Genomic DNA, 15,940 nt, shown 5'->3' on the forward strand with positions numbered 1-15,940 from the left:
ATAAAAAATGAAACGTTTTTACAAAAGTTATAAGGCAAGTAATATTTATCTGAAAGAACTAAAATATTCAAAAGCCAAACACTATGGAATACATGAATCGGAACGAAAAAGTAACCAAAAAATCCAGCCTAATCACCGGCTCCTAAAACTGCAACACAATCAGCACTTTTCCCCGCAACTCGTTGTCCAGACGTAAATATGCACTGGTACAGAAGCAGTGCTGCCAGATTTGGAGGATTTCCGCAAATCTGGAGGATTTTGAACTCTATTTGCGGACAAATTTTGTGGTGTCGCGAGCCGCTCCCCCCTGCCCGGGGGCCTGGCGACGCCACTTGCTCCCCCTACCCGGGGGCCTGGCGACGCCACTGGCGGCGCCGGCGCGCAGACGCGGGGTTCGAGAGCAGTCGGCCGCCGGCCCGCGCGGGGTGCGGTTGTTGTAGCGGCGATGGGTGTTTGGCGCTCTGGGAAGTTTAACGCAATGCGGCTTTGGTTGTAAATAAAGAACTCACGTTATAACAAATTTCGCGTTTGGAGGATTTTTGATTCTGGAGGAAAATCTGGAGGATTTGTCACCCGATTAATATATTCAATTTCATGGAAAAATACAACGCGTTCAAGACTCAAAAGACATTTTCCTGCCCAGCTTCACCCTACCCGTTAGGATATATCACTGCCCTTTATCACCGTGAGACTGGAATGTCTCAGTCTGTAGCTATATCCACGAATATCATGGTGACTATTTGTTCCTATTTCGTGTACGATTGTACCATATGTTTTTGAAGGTACCGAACTACTGGCGGATCAAAGGGGGACATTTGGCGCAAATTCCCCCCCCCCCCCCCTCCTGCAGCGTCCAAAATCGAAGAAAATTTTCGTTTTTTTTCAAGGATAAAACGAAAACTAAACAACTTTTATTATAAAAAAGCATCTTTTAAACTACACAGCAGTGCGAAAGGAATCGAAATCCGATGAGTTTTTAGAATTTGGAGAAACCTTTTCGGAGATATGCCCTCCCGCAGCGTCCAAGACCGCCTATCTGGATCCGCCAATGGGATTTGGAGGAATCTGGAGGATTTTTGTAACTGATCTGGAGGATTACAGCCTTCTCCATCTGGCAGCACTGTACAGAAGATTTGCAGTTTCTTTTTCTCATTTTGGCTGTTCTTTCTTCCTCACCAGGCTCAACATTATAAAATATATTAAAAATTAGCTTCGAATCTTCACATTAATTCAAAATCACGCAACATTTTTGTGCGTAGTTTACACCACTGATATCAAGAGCTTGATAAAATATTTTGCGTTAATTACGTCGTTTTATGAAACCCAAATGGCATCAATTGGTCCGGAATCGAGCATTTGCCGTAAATGAAGCTCCGTACTTTCGATGGCGTGAATTACTCCGGTCTCCGGCTTTGTGAAACCGAATTGGCATCAAATACGCCAAATCTTGCATAATTGACGGAACGCCGTAAGTAATTCCTTTTATGAAACGAGGCCCAAGTCTCAAATGTAACTATTTGCGTGCAAAATTTAGTAAGCACATGTAGGATCATGTATTGGGCTATTGCAAACAAATTTACCACCGTTAAATTAGCTTATTCTGAAACCAGTTTTTCGATTTTACCTAGCTAGGTAGTTTGGTGCAAGAGGCCTCTGATGTCAAATGTGAGGACATTGATCAGATATGCCTGTAAAAGAGGTACGAATGCGCTTTTCTGCGGCGCTGTAGCTCTATTGGTTCCCGAGTTATGCGCTGGGTTTTTCGAAAATTGTTGAAATATGTAAACTTTGACCTTTGATGACCTCTGGTGACCTGACCTAAAAAATGACCGAAGTTTTTTTCATCATTATTTTTGACGCTTTTTCGAATGCCGCTTACCGCGGTCGCTACGTGGCCCAGGAGCCGAGTTAGACGGCGGAGGGTGAAAACGCTTCCCCCAGCACGACACGGGAAATTCAGACCACCAGGACGGCGCGGAAAAAAATCAGAACATAGAATTTAACACGTTTTCCAAGAAAGCACACTATAAATCTGCTGCACTTCGTCCTTACCTCAACTGCGAGACGTATTTTCACAGATTTTCCTCATAAAGTCACGTAGGCTTGTCGTCCAAGCCTGGTGACAGGTTTCCCAGCGATGAGCTCAACCTCTTTCTCTCTCTCCGTCAATCCATGGCATACCTAATGATGGATTCTGTTTGTGTTTCTTAGGAAAATATTGCCTTTACACTGTGTCAGAAATGTCAAAGAGTGCAATAGGAACCAAAACATCGCTTGCGAAAGTCACAGACCTAAAAAGCACACTTAAATGTCCGAAATTATAGACCCCGAAACGCAGTCAACTCCACCTCACAGTTACAAACTGTCATGGCGGCGAGAAAATGGCAGTTATGCTCTTTCCGGGAATCATAGTGATATAATTTGAGAATCATGAGAGAGTCAAATGGGAATCGCGAGAGTATTGATTCTTAAATGATTCTCGTAACTGAGAATCACTGGAGAATGTTTCAGTTCTAATCGGGTGATATTTACGTTCTATCGAAAATATCAGCGCCACTGGTATAATATGGGAGTATTACGGACATATTTGGGGACTCGGATTCCCTCCGTGATGCCCGCATAATCGAAGGGAATGAAAAAATAGGTGATCTAAAGATCAAAAGGGAGTCATGCGGGTATAAATGCCCATGACCAGGGCATCAGGAGAATCATTTTGGTTTTCAGTGGCGGCGGAACACCTTAAATTGAGGGAGAGCACTGCCGACTTTTGGTCCCATTCTTTCCATGCAAAGACCATAGGGCTAATGTTAAAATGTCAAAACCAAGGGGGGCACGGTGCCCCAGTGCCCTCCCCGTTCCGCCGCCTATGGCCACGGTAGCCTAGCCGTCCCGGTGAGGTGCGTGTCATAGGTACTGGAGCAGTGCGTGGACCCTGTGACATACGGGGAGTCAGACCGCGCCTGAGGCAGGGACACGGGCGTGACCTGTGGTTATGACGGGCACGTGAACGTGACGTGCAGCTGGGTCACATTATCTCCAATGAGGGACGGCGAGAGCGTCCACAGTGGTCGCGCGGATGGGCCCGGCCCGGTGGGGAGTGCCGGTTGGGCGTGTTGCGGACGACAAAATATTTAGCACGCTTGATAACTTTGGTGCTGCAGGGACTTACACTGACAATTGTCACATATTCTGAAGCAGGGAATCGATTGTCCGTTTATGTCTTAGCCCTCGCGAGCCGAGGGGATACTTTCCTCCGACGGTTTTTACTTGCAATTGCACGGAGCGTTCTGAGCTTAGTTAAGTTAAGGTGGATATTTGAACATCCCCCTGCGGTTTTTGCAGACATCTAAAACACTACACCATGGGCATTTTCATGCATATATAGTAAAATTTCAGAGTCAGACTTATGCTGCTCAACCTCAGGTCACCAGGTCACCGCAAGTGGCCTCACCTCAGAAAACATAGCTATATACGACGAATGAACGATCGCCTTTAAACTCTAAGCGACTGATAAAAGCAATAAGTAATATTAATAAAATGTTTACCAAGGAATTTTATTGTCCGTGACCTGAGGTCGGGTCAGTTTTGCACCCTCTAAATTAAAAGTCAATAGGAAAATTTAAAGGTGCCTCTTTTGGACGGGTGTCATTCTAAATTCTCTCAAAGATCGGGTTACAGGTAAGCATGACACACTGAGTGGGAAAAGTTGCACCCGTGACCCCTTTTTATGTCTCTAAGGTCACCTCAGGTCATAAAAGGTCTCTAGCAGTTTAACCCGCGCCGGGCCGGTGCTCCGCGACTTCCGCGCCGGGCCGGGGGGTGTCTGAAGTTGAACACCCCCCCCCCCCCCCGTCTTACTCGGCTCCTGAGGCACGTAGCGACACGCGATAAGCGCATCGACCTATGAGGGCCCGCGCTGGCCTCCGAGGGCGCAAAATGGGCCTATTTCGGCATATTGAGGACTCCTCCGACTGCTTTTTGGGTATCTACTCACTACTGCCTCAGGCCGGTGAGGTGAGGGTCCCTACCTGTCTCTAAAGGTCCCATTTCGACATTCGAGATCCTTATTTTGGGTCACAGCAGAGGCCGATGCATTTTCCTTAAGGCCCGATGCCGACGGTCATTAGCCGCTTCTGATCGCCCCACGTCCTCTTTTGAAGGCACCTCAGGGGTCACCAGAGGCCTGCCAGGGGCACCACCGGCCTCGCAGGGGCACCATGGGCCTGTCAGGGGCACCACAGGGCACGGGCCTGTCGGAGCGGAGGCACTTCAGGTTTGTTAGGGGCACCACAGTCTTGTCGGGGCCCAGGGGCCCCAGCGGCCTAGCAGGGGCCCACAGGCCCACAAGGGGCATCACAGACCTGTCAGGGGCACCAAAGGCCCGCCAGGGGCACCACAGGCCTGCCAGGGCCCAGGGGCACTAAAAATAAAATAAGCAATATAAAAGAAAACAAAAGGGAAATAGGAAATCACCAAAATTAAGAGGTCGAAATCCGTTGAGTTTTTTTTTTTATAAATTTAGTCCGAATGGTTGAATGGGTGGATTTGAGGAATCAGAGCCCGCACTAAGCATGGCTTGTTGTGCTGACCCTGACCCCACCACCCGATCGCGCAATTCCAGTTGTATGGCAGAATTTAGTCCGAACGTTTAACGTGCCCTCACGACTGGACACGGTCCCCTCCGCTCACTCACGTTACCTGGCTTCTGTGCGGCCCCTGCCACAGACACGCACGCCATTACACGTAGGAGCTAAATGTGGCCGCCCGCACCGGGGCTTAAATTTTGGGTATAGGTTAGAGGTGGCAAAAGATGAAAATTTTGGGAACCAGACTCGGACCAGACCCGGCTGGACATTTCTGGAACCAGTCGGACCCGGTCTGAGTTGGAATCGGAACCAGTTGGACCCGTTTCCCAAAAGTCAATTAATACAAACTACTTGTAGGTATCATTAGTTGCATCATGTAAAACAGCCTATTTCCCACTGGGAATACTCGTACTCATGAGCTACTGTGTGCAAAGAAACATTCACTTCATTCACTTCATATTTTACAATAATATGTAGTGTGCAAGATGTATAGTTTATGGTAGGACCCGGTTGGACCCGTAAGAAAAATTCCAGGAACCGGTCTGGACCCATATGGGTCCAGACTGGTTCTTTGGACCGGGTCCTCGGGTCCACATTTTGCCACCTCTAGTATAGGTATAGGTAGGGGCACCACGAATTAACACGCGCACCGACGGGGGGGGGCGGATATCCGCCCCCCCCCTGAGGTTTTTCGCGAATAGCGGGAAAACCGCGGCGCTACGCGCCGCGAAATTTGGTATGACTATTCCCTCATCAATTTTACACATGGTGTGCAAGTTTGAACCTCCTACCTTTTAAGGTCAGGTCACCAGGTCACTTTGAATGACCCAACCTCAAGTCACTTTTTTGCAACTTTGTCACCGTGCCAGAGCTACAGTAGACGTCGGAGACCTTTGAAAGTCGCAGGATGTTATTAGGTCATTAGTAGCTACAATTTGTTTATCTCGGAATTTTGATATCGATGACCTAAGGTCAGGTCAATTTCGCGACCTCCCCATTATAAGTCAATGGGGGAAAAATCAACTCCCTATTTTTACCACTAAAACGGGTCGGAATGGCCCCATCTACCATATATGATTTTATATACGATCAACCTTCACTACCTTGAGGTCCGTTTTGCTGTTGGGCAGCTGTGAGGTCATGTGACGTCATCAAAGGTCACCAAAGGTTTTTGGCCAATAACTCCGTACAGGAACAAGATACAGCCGCGTGGATGGTCTCATTGTGTTCAGCTCGTCAAGACGCATCGAATGATATACATGATGACCTCGAGGTCACGTGACCTGAGGTCAACCTTTGACCTTGACCTTTCGAGGTCAACATATATATCATTCGATGCGGATTGACGAGAGGATCACGATGATGCCCTTAGTTTGTTCCTATCTTGACTAATTCGAAAGTTATTCGAGAAAAACTCTCTCCATATCTAGCGCCGCCATTTTGACTTTTTCGACCCCTGTGACGTCATCTTTGACCTGACCTGAAAATGACCTTCGTAAAAATTGTAGATCTTGGCCGTGCGTATCCGATGCCGTTTACCGCTTGTCGCTATCTTGCTTCGTTCTCGAGATCTCAGGGGGGGGGTCATCCGCCCCCCCCCCCGTCGGTGCGAAGTTGGCGCAGACTTGGCCGCGATCTATCTGCTGAGATATCCACTCGACAGCATCGATCACGGCGTCCTCGGTACAATGGTGGGGCCTGTAGGCATACTGCTGTGGTGAGATTATGTAGGTAATTGTCTAGCAGGTAAGACATAAGCTGCATTGCGATAACTTTTTCCATGATTTTCGAGAACGCAGACAAAATGGAAATAGGGCGATAGATAGTTGGGCGATAGTAGGGCGATAGAATGACAATGATAGTAACACTGCCATGTATTCATGCAGAACTTGTATTTATCTTCGACGTATTTCGGAACCAGTTGACCTTTATAAACACTCAAGAAGCTCACAAACAGCCTTGCGATATAGACATTTATATTATAACGACTTACGTCTCACAGTCTCTCCAACGAACCTAAAACACACTAATGCTGTTTCCATTACTGCTAACACGAATGGCACAATAAAAGAAAGAAAATGCAACATGAAAAGCCATTTTGACTTTTTTGACCCCTGTGACGTCATCTTTGACCTGACTTGAAAATGACCTTCGTAAAAATTGTAGATCTTGACCGTGCGTATCCGATGCCGTTAACCGCTTGTCGCTATCTTGCTTCGTTCTCGAGATCTCAGGGGGCGGTCATCCGCCCCCCCCCCCCGTCGGTGCGAAGTTGGCGCAGACCCCCGTCGGTGCGCGGGTTAAATTCATGACCATCCCCTTGGACTTTACCTGGATCATCCCCTGGTGCTCGCACGGTTGAGACAAAAACGAGTAAGATTCTGGCTTTCAATACGCCTTTTCACGCAACACGATCCAGAAAAACAAAGGTACTAGCTCAGAGAAGTGTTTGACAGATGATTCTGAGCATGCAAGACGGCGTTTATATTGCATTTAGGTCTTCGGCTTTTTTTAGGGGGGGGTCAAATGGCCCTCTCAGACCTTTTGGAGGGGGTCATGACCCCGTGGACCCCCCCCCCCCCCCAGGATCCGCCACTGATTGAACGGGAGGGCGCCGATTAACATGAAGGTGCCAATGGATAGGAGGGCGGCGAGCAACAGGGGGGCGCCGGTGGTTAGGAGGGCGGCGATCAACACGAGGGCGCCAATAGGTAGAAGGGCCCCGATCAACATTCAACAGGAGGGACTAGGGAACCAATAGGCAGGAGAGGAGGGCGCCAACGGCTAGGAGGGCGGCAATCAACAAGAGGGTACCAAAAGGGAAGAGGGCGGCCATCAAAATTTCACATGAGGGCGCAATATAGTTAGGAGGGCGCCGCCAATAATTAAGAGGGCGCCGACCAGCAGAAGGGCGGCAATGTGTAGCAGGATGGCGACCTACAGGAGGGCGCCTTCGGGTGAAAGGGCGCCTGATTGATAGGAGAGCGCCAGTAGGTAGGAGTACGCTGATCAAATGAGGGCGCCAGTGGACAGGAGGGCAGCGATCAACAAGCTTACACAGGCGACTACCGCTACGCTTAAAGAGCTACAGCCTGCAAATGCGGTTGAAGGGCGCCCGAGGGCGCCCTCCAACCGTATTTGGAGGGCATATTTGGAATGGAGCCCTCCGAGGGCGCCCTCCGACCGTATGTTCCCTGTAAACACATTTAACCCGGCAGGCGGTGGGCCTACCAGCCACCTTCCGCGCGGTGGGGGGGGGGGGGGCATTTTTTTGCCCCCCCCCCCGGAATCTCCGAAACTACTGGACGGATCCGGAAAATTCAAACGGCGTTCGATAGCCCTGTCAAATTTGTCAAGGGAAACCAAATTTCATTGACCTCGTGGTCACCGATGACGTCACAGGTCAGGTCAAAGATAAAATGTTTCACCGTTCACGGGGCTTCTAGGGAAAGCGCTATAACACCGAGTAAAACGCATTTCGTCGAAAATCAGCGATAAGGCGTCAGTTGTCTAGTACATATGTAGCTATTAGAGGTCACTGGTCATACCAGGTCAAGTCACAGGTCAGGTCACCAAGGGTCACCACATGAGCCCAACTTTACTGAGGTTATGCGATGCATGTTTTATGGCCAGTTTTTCATTTCCAACTCAATGGTGTTGGTTATAAGACCATCAGGTACGGTTTAGGTCACTTTCTGGTGGAGGTCAGGTCCAGGTCAGGTCAAAAAAGGTCAAATTTCAAAGTTGATCTTTTTGCATAAAATGGGTATCGATTCGATGCAGCTCGTCACGGGGAGTCTAATGGTGGTCTTTGTGTTGCGCTACGAGGTCTAGAATTGCTAAAAGTTGAGTTTGAAAGTTTGACGTCATCAATTTTGAACAGTTTTTTTTTTCGCTATAATCTTGGCCAAAAAGAGGTATCGATCTCAAATTTGGTATGTAGATAGAAGGCAGTAGGGACTATCACATATATTCCGTTTTTTCGAACTTCCAAAAACTTTTTGGATTTTTTGGCTATTATATTCAAAAAATGTTTTTTTGATTTTAGGGGGTCAAAATCCAAAAATTTCAAAAATCCGAGATAGCAGTTTTGTAGCCCTTTCAATTCTACAGCTTTTATGTCTTTATCGTTTTTTTTTTGTATTTGCAAAGCTATAGGGGAGAGTGGGGCAATGGCGGACGGTGGGTAATGCCGGCCACCCATCTCTAGTGAGTACTTTGTCCATCACTAATCAGCTGATGTTGTTTACATTTCACTTGAGCGCCATTCTAGCACGTGGTGCAAGTTTGTCACGGTAGCTCCATTATTTTCATTTTTATAGCGTTAAATGTGTTTTTCGTATCTGATTTTTAATTTTTGTTGCATCTATTTGCTGACTGTGAAATGTGTTAACGCATTTTCAGAAGTGCTGCTTTGCAATGACCTTCAATTAAGCCTTTCTTAGGCGACTGCTGGATGTAAGGCGTTTGCGGCGCAATGCCTTTGACTGCTGCCTGCTTTCTTAAAATAAAGCTGACCTCGGGGTAATACCGGACACGTGTCCAGAATGACTCCAAGCGGTTTTGTTTGCGACTTCTGTCGTTAAAGCTCAACGTTTCGGGTTGCTGTGTTTACGGCTGTGCTAGTTTGCTTGCTGTGTTTACGGTTGTGTTAGTTTGCTGCTCTGTTGGCGCCGCGCTGTTGTGTTGCAGCGAGTGCAGTGTTGTGTTGCAGTGCAGTGTACTGTTAACTGCTGAATACAGTTGTCGTTTCTTAATTCTCACTTAAATTTCCATCGAAAGAACGGTTTAAGGATGAATACCAGTGACGATATTTCGACTTTTGTGCTATTGCACTTAGTGGCCGGCATTACCCCTCGCTTTTTTGCACCTCCATTTTTCACCACATTTTCGCGTAGGCTCTGAATCTGTCATCAGCGATCTGAGATACTAAAACTGGGTGCTATCTGAAAGCCTATTCCTTTGGCTATAACCACAGTCAAAATCACCATAAAATAGCTTCAAATAGCCAAGCTATTGAGCAAAATGCTTATGGTGTCGCCATTGCCCCACTCTCCCCTAGGCCTGACAGCTCTTCCCGCGAAACCCTTTTTTGGGTCGAAAACGGCAGAACATGACGTCACTCTGACGTCATTTCCGGCCAACCTATCATAGCCTTTGGAAAAATTTTTGGTCACAGTGTGTAAAATTGATGTCCGAGAGGGTACTGAAAGTTTGGTGACGATCTGCGCAGCGGTTCTGGAGATATATCAAAAAGTCTGGAGGGGGGGGGGGGCAAAAAATAGCCCCCCACCACCAGGGCGCGGGTTAACTACAATTTCACCTTGAAGGTCAACGTGAAAATTCGACCTCAGGTAAGGTCATGATCTGACCAGAAATTGTCGTGTTGCATATCAATCGATCTGCATCGTCGAGCCAAACACAACAAAGGCATTTTCATCGCTCTAGTATGCCTCTTTCAAAAGTTATTCGCGAAAAACTGTTAGATACCATTCGTGAACTGAGATACCTCAGGGGTATATAAACAAGGGTCAAGGGTGCTATTTTCATGTTCAGTGTGTCAAAGTCACGTACAGTGTTTTATAGTGTTTAGAACGACTTTCGTCCAAAAGAGGTGGTTTTGAATTTTTTCCCATTGACTTATAATAGAGGTCGCAAAATTGAGCTGACCTTAGGTCCCAGATATGAAAATTCCGAGATATAAATTGTGTACATGCTGTTGCCCTTATCAATCGCTGGAAGTTTCAGAGCGATCGGTCACTCGGTGTAGCTACGGCATTCATTGAAACATTTTATGAGGTGAGGTCACTTGAAGTGACCTGGTGACCTGATCTTGAATGACCTTGGTCTGAAATTTTACAACACGTGTAGAATTGATGGATGCTGGAGCGCCGCCGTTTTTGAGATATCCGCGAAAAACCGCAGGAAAAACTGCAGGTGTTCAACCTCCCCCCCCCCCAGCAGGGCGCCAACACACTTTGACGATTTGCCCCAGTAGTCAAATTTCCTTAGCCGAGGCCCTGCTCCGAAACCCTGGACCAAAGGTCAAATGTGGCGTCAGTGTACTGAGATCATTGGATTTTCATGGTATAAACTGCCAGCAAAAGTGTAAAGGACCGATTTTTCAGTCATGTTGTGACGTTTATGGAAGCTAGTCAGGTTATCGTGCATTCAACGCGTCTTGACAAGATGAGCTTCTATTGATGAATGACCTACGAAATGGGCGCTGCATCCTCAAAGTACCGTTCAATTAACCTTTTCACCAGGTAGCCGAACCGGAGGACAACGGGACATATAATTTTCAGGCATCGCCGCTGGTTGGCGCTACCCATGAATAAGCCCGTGAAGGGTTGCATCATACCTCTGGCAACTGTCCAGCTGACGTGTCGATTCGGAAATCCCAACGCTCGACGATCACGCAGACGATCACGCAACTACGGAGTCTCGTTTCCCCTGACGCTCACAGCGTCAATCATCAGTGGTAATGAATGCCATCGCTTTATTATAGCACGGAAAAGTCGGCGATTCTGCGGGATGAACAGTGCTCGCTGCGGTGAATGGCCGACCCAGGACATGACCCACATAGCATTTCCACCCATTCCCCTAGATAAGGACACGGACATAGCGGAATGTCTCGTCATCACAAAACGAATGCTGCATTCGAACGACAAAACCCTAACGGTAGGGAACGCCGTGCTCTGTGGGGATCATACTGAGCTGCGGCTGAGCCGCCCTACACTGACTGCAGCTAGACCCGACCTACACGCATTGTTACGCTTCAAGCATGGACAGCGAGTTAGTGTTCCGCGGGGAATGTCACTCCACGTAGTCTGTATCGGGATATTTCCGCATTGCTCGCTGAGCCGATCAGACGGACACGGTTATATCACCCAGCATCGCACCTCACTTCCACAGGCCACCGCCGACCGCACCACACTGGACCGGATCGTTCACCGCGCAGTTCACCAATGACTTGGCAGTGCCTTGAGCTGCCACAGTTCATCAGATGTTGCCGTACTCGAGGCTGGAGCTGCTGGAGGAGAGCCGCTCGGCCACCGAGGAGAGGGCGCCGAACTCCCTGCGCGAGCCGTCCTCCTCGTCTGCCGACCCGTCGTAGCCATTGTCCCAGCTGGGCGAGCGCACCGCCTGCTTCACCTCCTGGATGGCGTCGTTGAGCGACCAGAGCTGGTGCAGCAGCGACAGGTCCATCTGGCGCAGCTCGGACATCTGCTGGCGCAGCCGCTGCAGCTGCTGCTCCAGCTGCGCCGAGCGCCGGCCGGAGCCGGAGCCGGAGCCGGGCAGCGGAGCCGCCGGAGCCGCCCGCCGGCCGGTGCTGCCACCTGTCGGGCAGAGACGAGTACTGTGACCGACCGTACCGGGGGCGCCACCAAAGGTACAGGTCTCGCGGGTTTTAGCGGTAGGTTTTGCACCTAGAAAATTTAGTGTACTTCAGGTTATATATTCGTCGTCTTAAGCTTTGAAGTGTTGAAGATGTGATCGACTTGTTGGTTCACAAGCCAGCCATGATCGTTTAAAATGGCTTCATCGTAGATCGATTAGTTTCTGAGATATAACCGGAAATGTAAAAGTGCAAAACCTACCGCTTAATCTCGCGAGAGCCGTACGGCAGAAGAAGTACTCGCGGGATATTAGCGAAATATCATGGTCGTAAACGCGCCGTCTGCCACAGAACGGTGTGACCACCTTGCATTCAGTAATGACAGAAGAGGATATGAAATCGCCATTCAGCTATATGGTCTTAGTTGGGCATCAAACATCCAAGCATCGTCTTATGATGGCGATCCGGCATACTTTCTTTTGTTTCGCGCAAAACCCTAAATCGGAAACACAACAAAAGATACAGACCGGGCTGCCCTGACGGCTGCCCCAGCCCACAGAGGGCGGCCGGGCGCGTACCTGCGTCCGGTCGGTGGCAGGCCGGCGCCGGCGGCGCGGGCTGGGGGCGCGCCGGCGGCACGTTACTGTAGGTGGGCTCGTCCTCAGCGTGAGCGGGCACCGGCGGCGGGCCGGCCAGCAGGGCGCTGAGCGACGGCGGCAGCGGCGGCAGCTCGTTCAGCGACGACATGGCCTCCTCCGGCTGCCGGACGGTCACACGTCTGACGTCACAGCTGTCCCTCTCCGGCCCATGTGATACCAGCAATGAAAGAATTTGTCCTAAGTCATGGCTGAGCAAGAAACAGCATTAGTCATAGAGTATTATGCATTTTGAGGTATCCCTGGGCTATCAAAAAATATTAGTGTCTCAATATATACATTTGTCTGTGGCTACTCAACTGAAAAACATGTTTTAAAACTAGGTTTAAGCAAAACAAATATGTTTTTTATGCACTTACATGATAGCTGATGAATGAGCAGTCTACTCCTTGAACTTCCAGTCCTGTCTACACATAGGGCAGTGCTGGTGCACCTGCTGTGACTCTAGCCACTTGATGATGCAGTGCATATGAAAGCAGTGTGAACACTGACCCCAAACTGGAAACAAAATCAAGCTTGATCACTGGTTCATTCATCCATGCATAGGTAGAACAGTGGCCATTTGAGCTTTAACTGCAGCAGGAATAGAATTTAGGCACACAAATATAAGGTTATAAGACCTACACAATCTGAAACCTAGATTACTCGCATTTCATGGTAAATTCAAATTGCTTACTAAAACATAAGTGGATTGCAAGGGACATAGTAGGTACCTTCATGCCTACCTATTTTATCCATTCAGGCTGCATGAAGCATAAACACAATGAACTGGAATGATCAAAGGAGACATACCTAGTGGACAGTCGTCTCCTGGTATTTTGCAGTTGGAGCAGGTTGCTTCAAAGGGCATACGACAGATTCCACAGCTATCGTCGTTGGCTATCCACTTCCATGTGGCAACGCCGTGCCATGCTGCCAAGTAAGAATTGGAATGGCTCAGTCACATTGAGTTGATCTAGGGCTAGCACAGAAGTATCACCAACCATTATTATGGAGCGAGCGAAGCGAGCGGAGTCTTTCCTTAGATTAAAGGGACCCTCCCACCTTCAAAAAAGTTAATGAATTTGCATGAAAGTGATGTCGCTCGGTTCAGAAAGAGCAAAAACGAATATCTACCAAATTTCATCGAAAAATATTCACCGGTTTTCAAGATATTAGACTTTTACTTTTGTTTACTTTTTGGGATCTCCGCTATTCCTAGCGACTTTATTTGAAAGTGCGGCATTTGTTGCGCGCAAAGCAGCATATACCACCGCGTGCTACAAAACGTTTTAGTCAAACATTTAACGGACGTTCGAAAGCCTGATGACGTCATCAGATTCCCGTAATGGTTAAGAGATAGGGACCAAGCTGGTCCCACCCTGCAAGTAAAGGGAAGAAATTTCTTGAACACCATAAAGCTGCGGGGGTTGCGACCAGGATAAATGGTGGTTTCTGAGCCTGGCCGCAAACTTGGCTATCTCAACTCAAAACTAATGTTAAGGTGGGAGGGTCCCTTTAACGGATATTTCTGAGTATGAGCGGCCAGCCGTGCGGACGCTTTTGCGAGGCTTATATCTCAGTAACCACTCGACCGATTTACATGCGGTAGTTTTTGTAGGGTAGCGTCATTCCTTCTACCAAGTATTGGACTATTCCCGATGCATGTAGGTGACCCCTTGTGCGCGTGCCACGTGCAAAACGAAGAGGTGTCAGTTTTGTAATTGTTGCAATCTCTCGGTAACTACTTGGCGGATTGCGCTGAAAGTTGGCATGTAGGTAGGCACCCACTAGGCAATGCATATCCATGTGCCAGAGTTGGGGTGCTGCTGCATGTGTGCACGTGCAGGGGTCGTTTCCAGATCTCGAGAACGGCTCAACCAATTGCTCTCAAATTTGGTACACAGTTAGGGACCGGTTAGTAGGGTGCCGTGCAAAAGTCAGTCGGGACCCATTTTGCACTTGCGCATGTGCAGGGTGCCGCTTCCAGATCACGAGAACGGCTGGGCCTATTGCGCTCAAACTCGGCACATCGCTAGAGACTGGTTAGTAGGGTGCAGTGCACAAGTCAGTTGGAGGTACCCCTCACAATTTCGCACGTGCAAGGCCCACCCTCTCGCTCGCTCCATTAGTCGCCCCAAAAGGCGTTATAATGGTCATAAAAAGGTAGGTAGGCCTACATCAACATGCCTGCATTGGTAGATAGGTAGGTACATACTCAATGAAGAGAGAATACCTATCACTATGCAATTGCGTAGGTAGGCAATACAATGATTTATTGTGATAAGTCCAAATTTAAGACAACGCAACGCAAACATCACAATTAAACGAATGCTGAAACTAGATGCATGCTTTGTGCTTACCTTTCACAGTTACTTTCATAAGATTTTTTTGTTATTCTTAATAAATTAATTGATCATTGCAACCACGGTATATAGAGAACTGCAACGATCCAAGGCCCTATATACCCAGCGATCATTTCATGCAGGTATATATAAACAAGTATACGTAACAGAGGTGCATGCGTAAAAAGTGGTGGGCACCAGTGATGCCATCCACATTTTGCTCCATCCCAAGATCTCGACCAGAATTTCCCAAGATTCTCGTCTCGAATCCCAAGAATACCCATCGCATATCCTTAGGAGTACCCCAAGTAAATCCATAGCTTATTTTGGACATATTAGCATGGGTGTCGATTTGTATACCTTTGGGGGTGCTGCAGCACCCCCAATGCTCAAATGAGCACCCCCAATGCTCAAATGAGCACCCCCAATGGTTTTCCGGGCACCCCCAATGATTTTGTCCCTCAATAACTCCCACTAACTCTGCTTGAGGAAAATAATTGTTCTGCAGTCTTTCACTAATAAAAATAAAACAATTACGCAATTTACAAGGCATGAAATAAAGATGTAAAGCCAGAAAAGTTAGTTTTAAGAAGAAGAGCGAAAAAAAGACGTTAAGTTGCAAAGACACTGGTGTGGGTCCGTCGTACACGGGTGTCGGAACCTTAGAGCTGCTGGCGCGTACCCTTTACAAGCCAGCAGGTGGCTCCAGAGACCGGCGACGGGCCCTCAGAGGCCGGCTAAGGGCCATCAGAGGCCGGTGGTACCTTCAGAAACCCTGTGGGGTCGTCTTTAGAGACCGGAACGGACTTAGACGCCGATGGAGCCCTCAGTCGCCGGTGTGGGGCCTTCAAATGTCACCGGTGGCAGGGTGGCCGTCACATGCGCACTTGTGGGGCCTTCAGAAGCTACGATGTTGGGCCCTCAGAGCCACCGATATAGGGCCTTAAGAGGCACTAGTGTGGGACCCTCAGATATGGCAATGTGGGGCCCTCGGACTGGAGGCGCCGGTGTGGGGGCTTCACAGTCGCCGGTGAC

The 15,940-nt window shown here is 48.5% G+C and overlaps 1 protein-coding gene across 2 annotated transcripts; it reads right to left on the minus strand.

The window, feature by feature from the left end:
- Positions 1-11,071: 11,071 nt before the first annotated feature.
- On the minus strand, positions 11,072-15,117 carry LOC122369764 (leucine repeat adapter protein 25-like). 2 transcript variants are annotated; one of them, XM_043344727.1, is made up of 5 exons: positions 14,924-15,117; positions 13,374-13,493; positions 12,941-13,079; positions 12,504-12,684; positions 11,072-11,926 (listed from the first exon to the last, which is right to left on the minus strand). In XM_043344727.1, the coding sequence occupies exons 4-5, from the start codon at positions 12,670-12,672 to the stop codon at positions 11,589-11,591; spliced, it is 507 nt and encodes a 168-aa protein (XP_043200662.1). In that variant the 5' UTR covers positions 12,673-12,684; positions 12,941-13,079; positions 13,374-13,493; positions 14,924-15,117; the 3' UTR covers positions 11,072-11,588. The 2 variants fall into 2 exon arrangements, with proteins under 2 accessions (XP_043200662.1, XP_043200661.1); XM_043344726.1 differs by lacking the exon at positions 14,924-15,117 and adding an exon at positions 13,975-13,987.
- Between the last annotated feature and the right edge of the window lie 823 nt (positions 15,118-15,940).

This window comes from Amphibalanus amphitrite, unplaced genomic scaffold (assembly GCF_019059575.1).
Source record: "Amphibalanus amphitrite isolate SeventyFive unplaced genomic scaffold, NRLGWU_Aamphi_draft 001070F_arrow, whole genome shotgun sequence".
NCBI classification, from domain to species: Eukaryota; Metazoa; Arthropoda; class Thecostraca; order Balanomorpha; family Balanidae; genus Amphibalanus; species Amphibalanus amphitrite.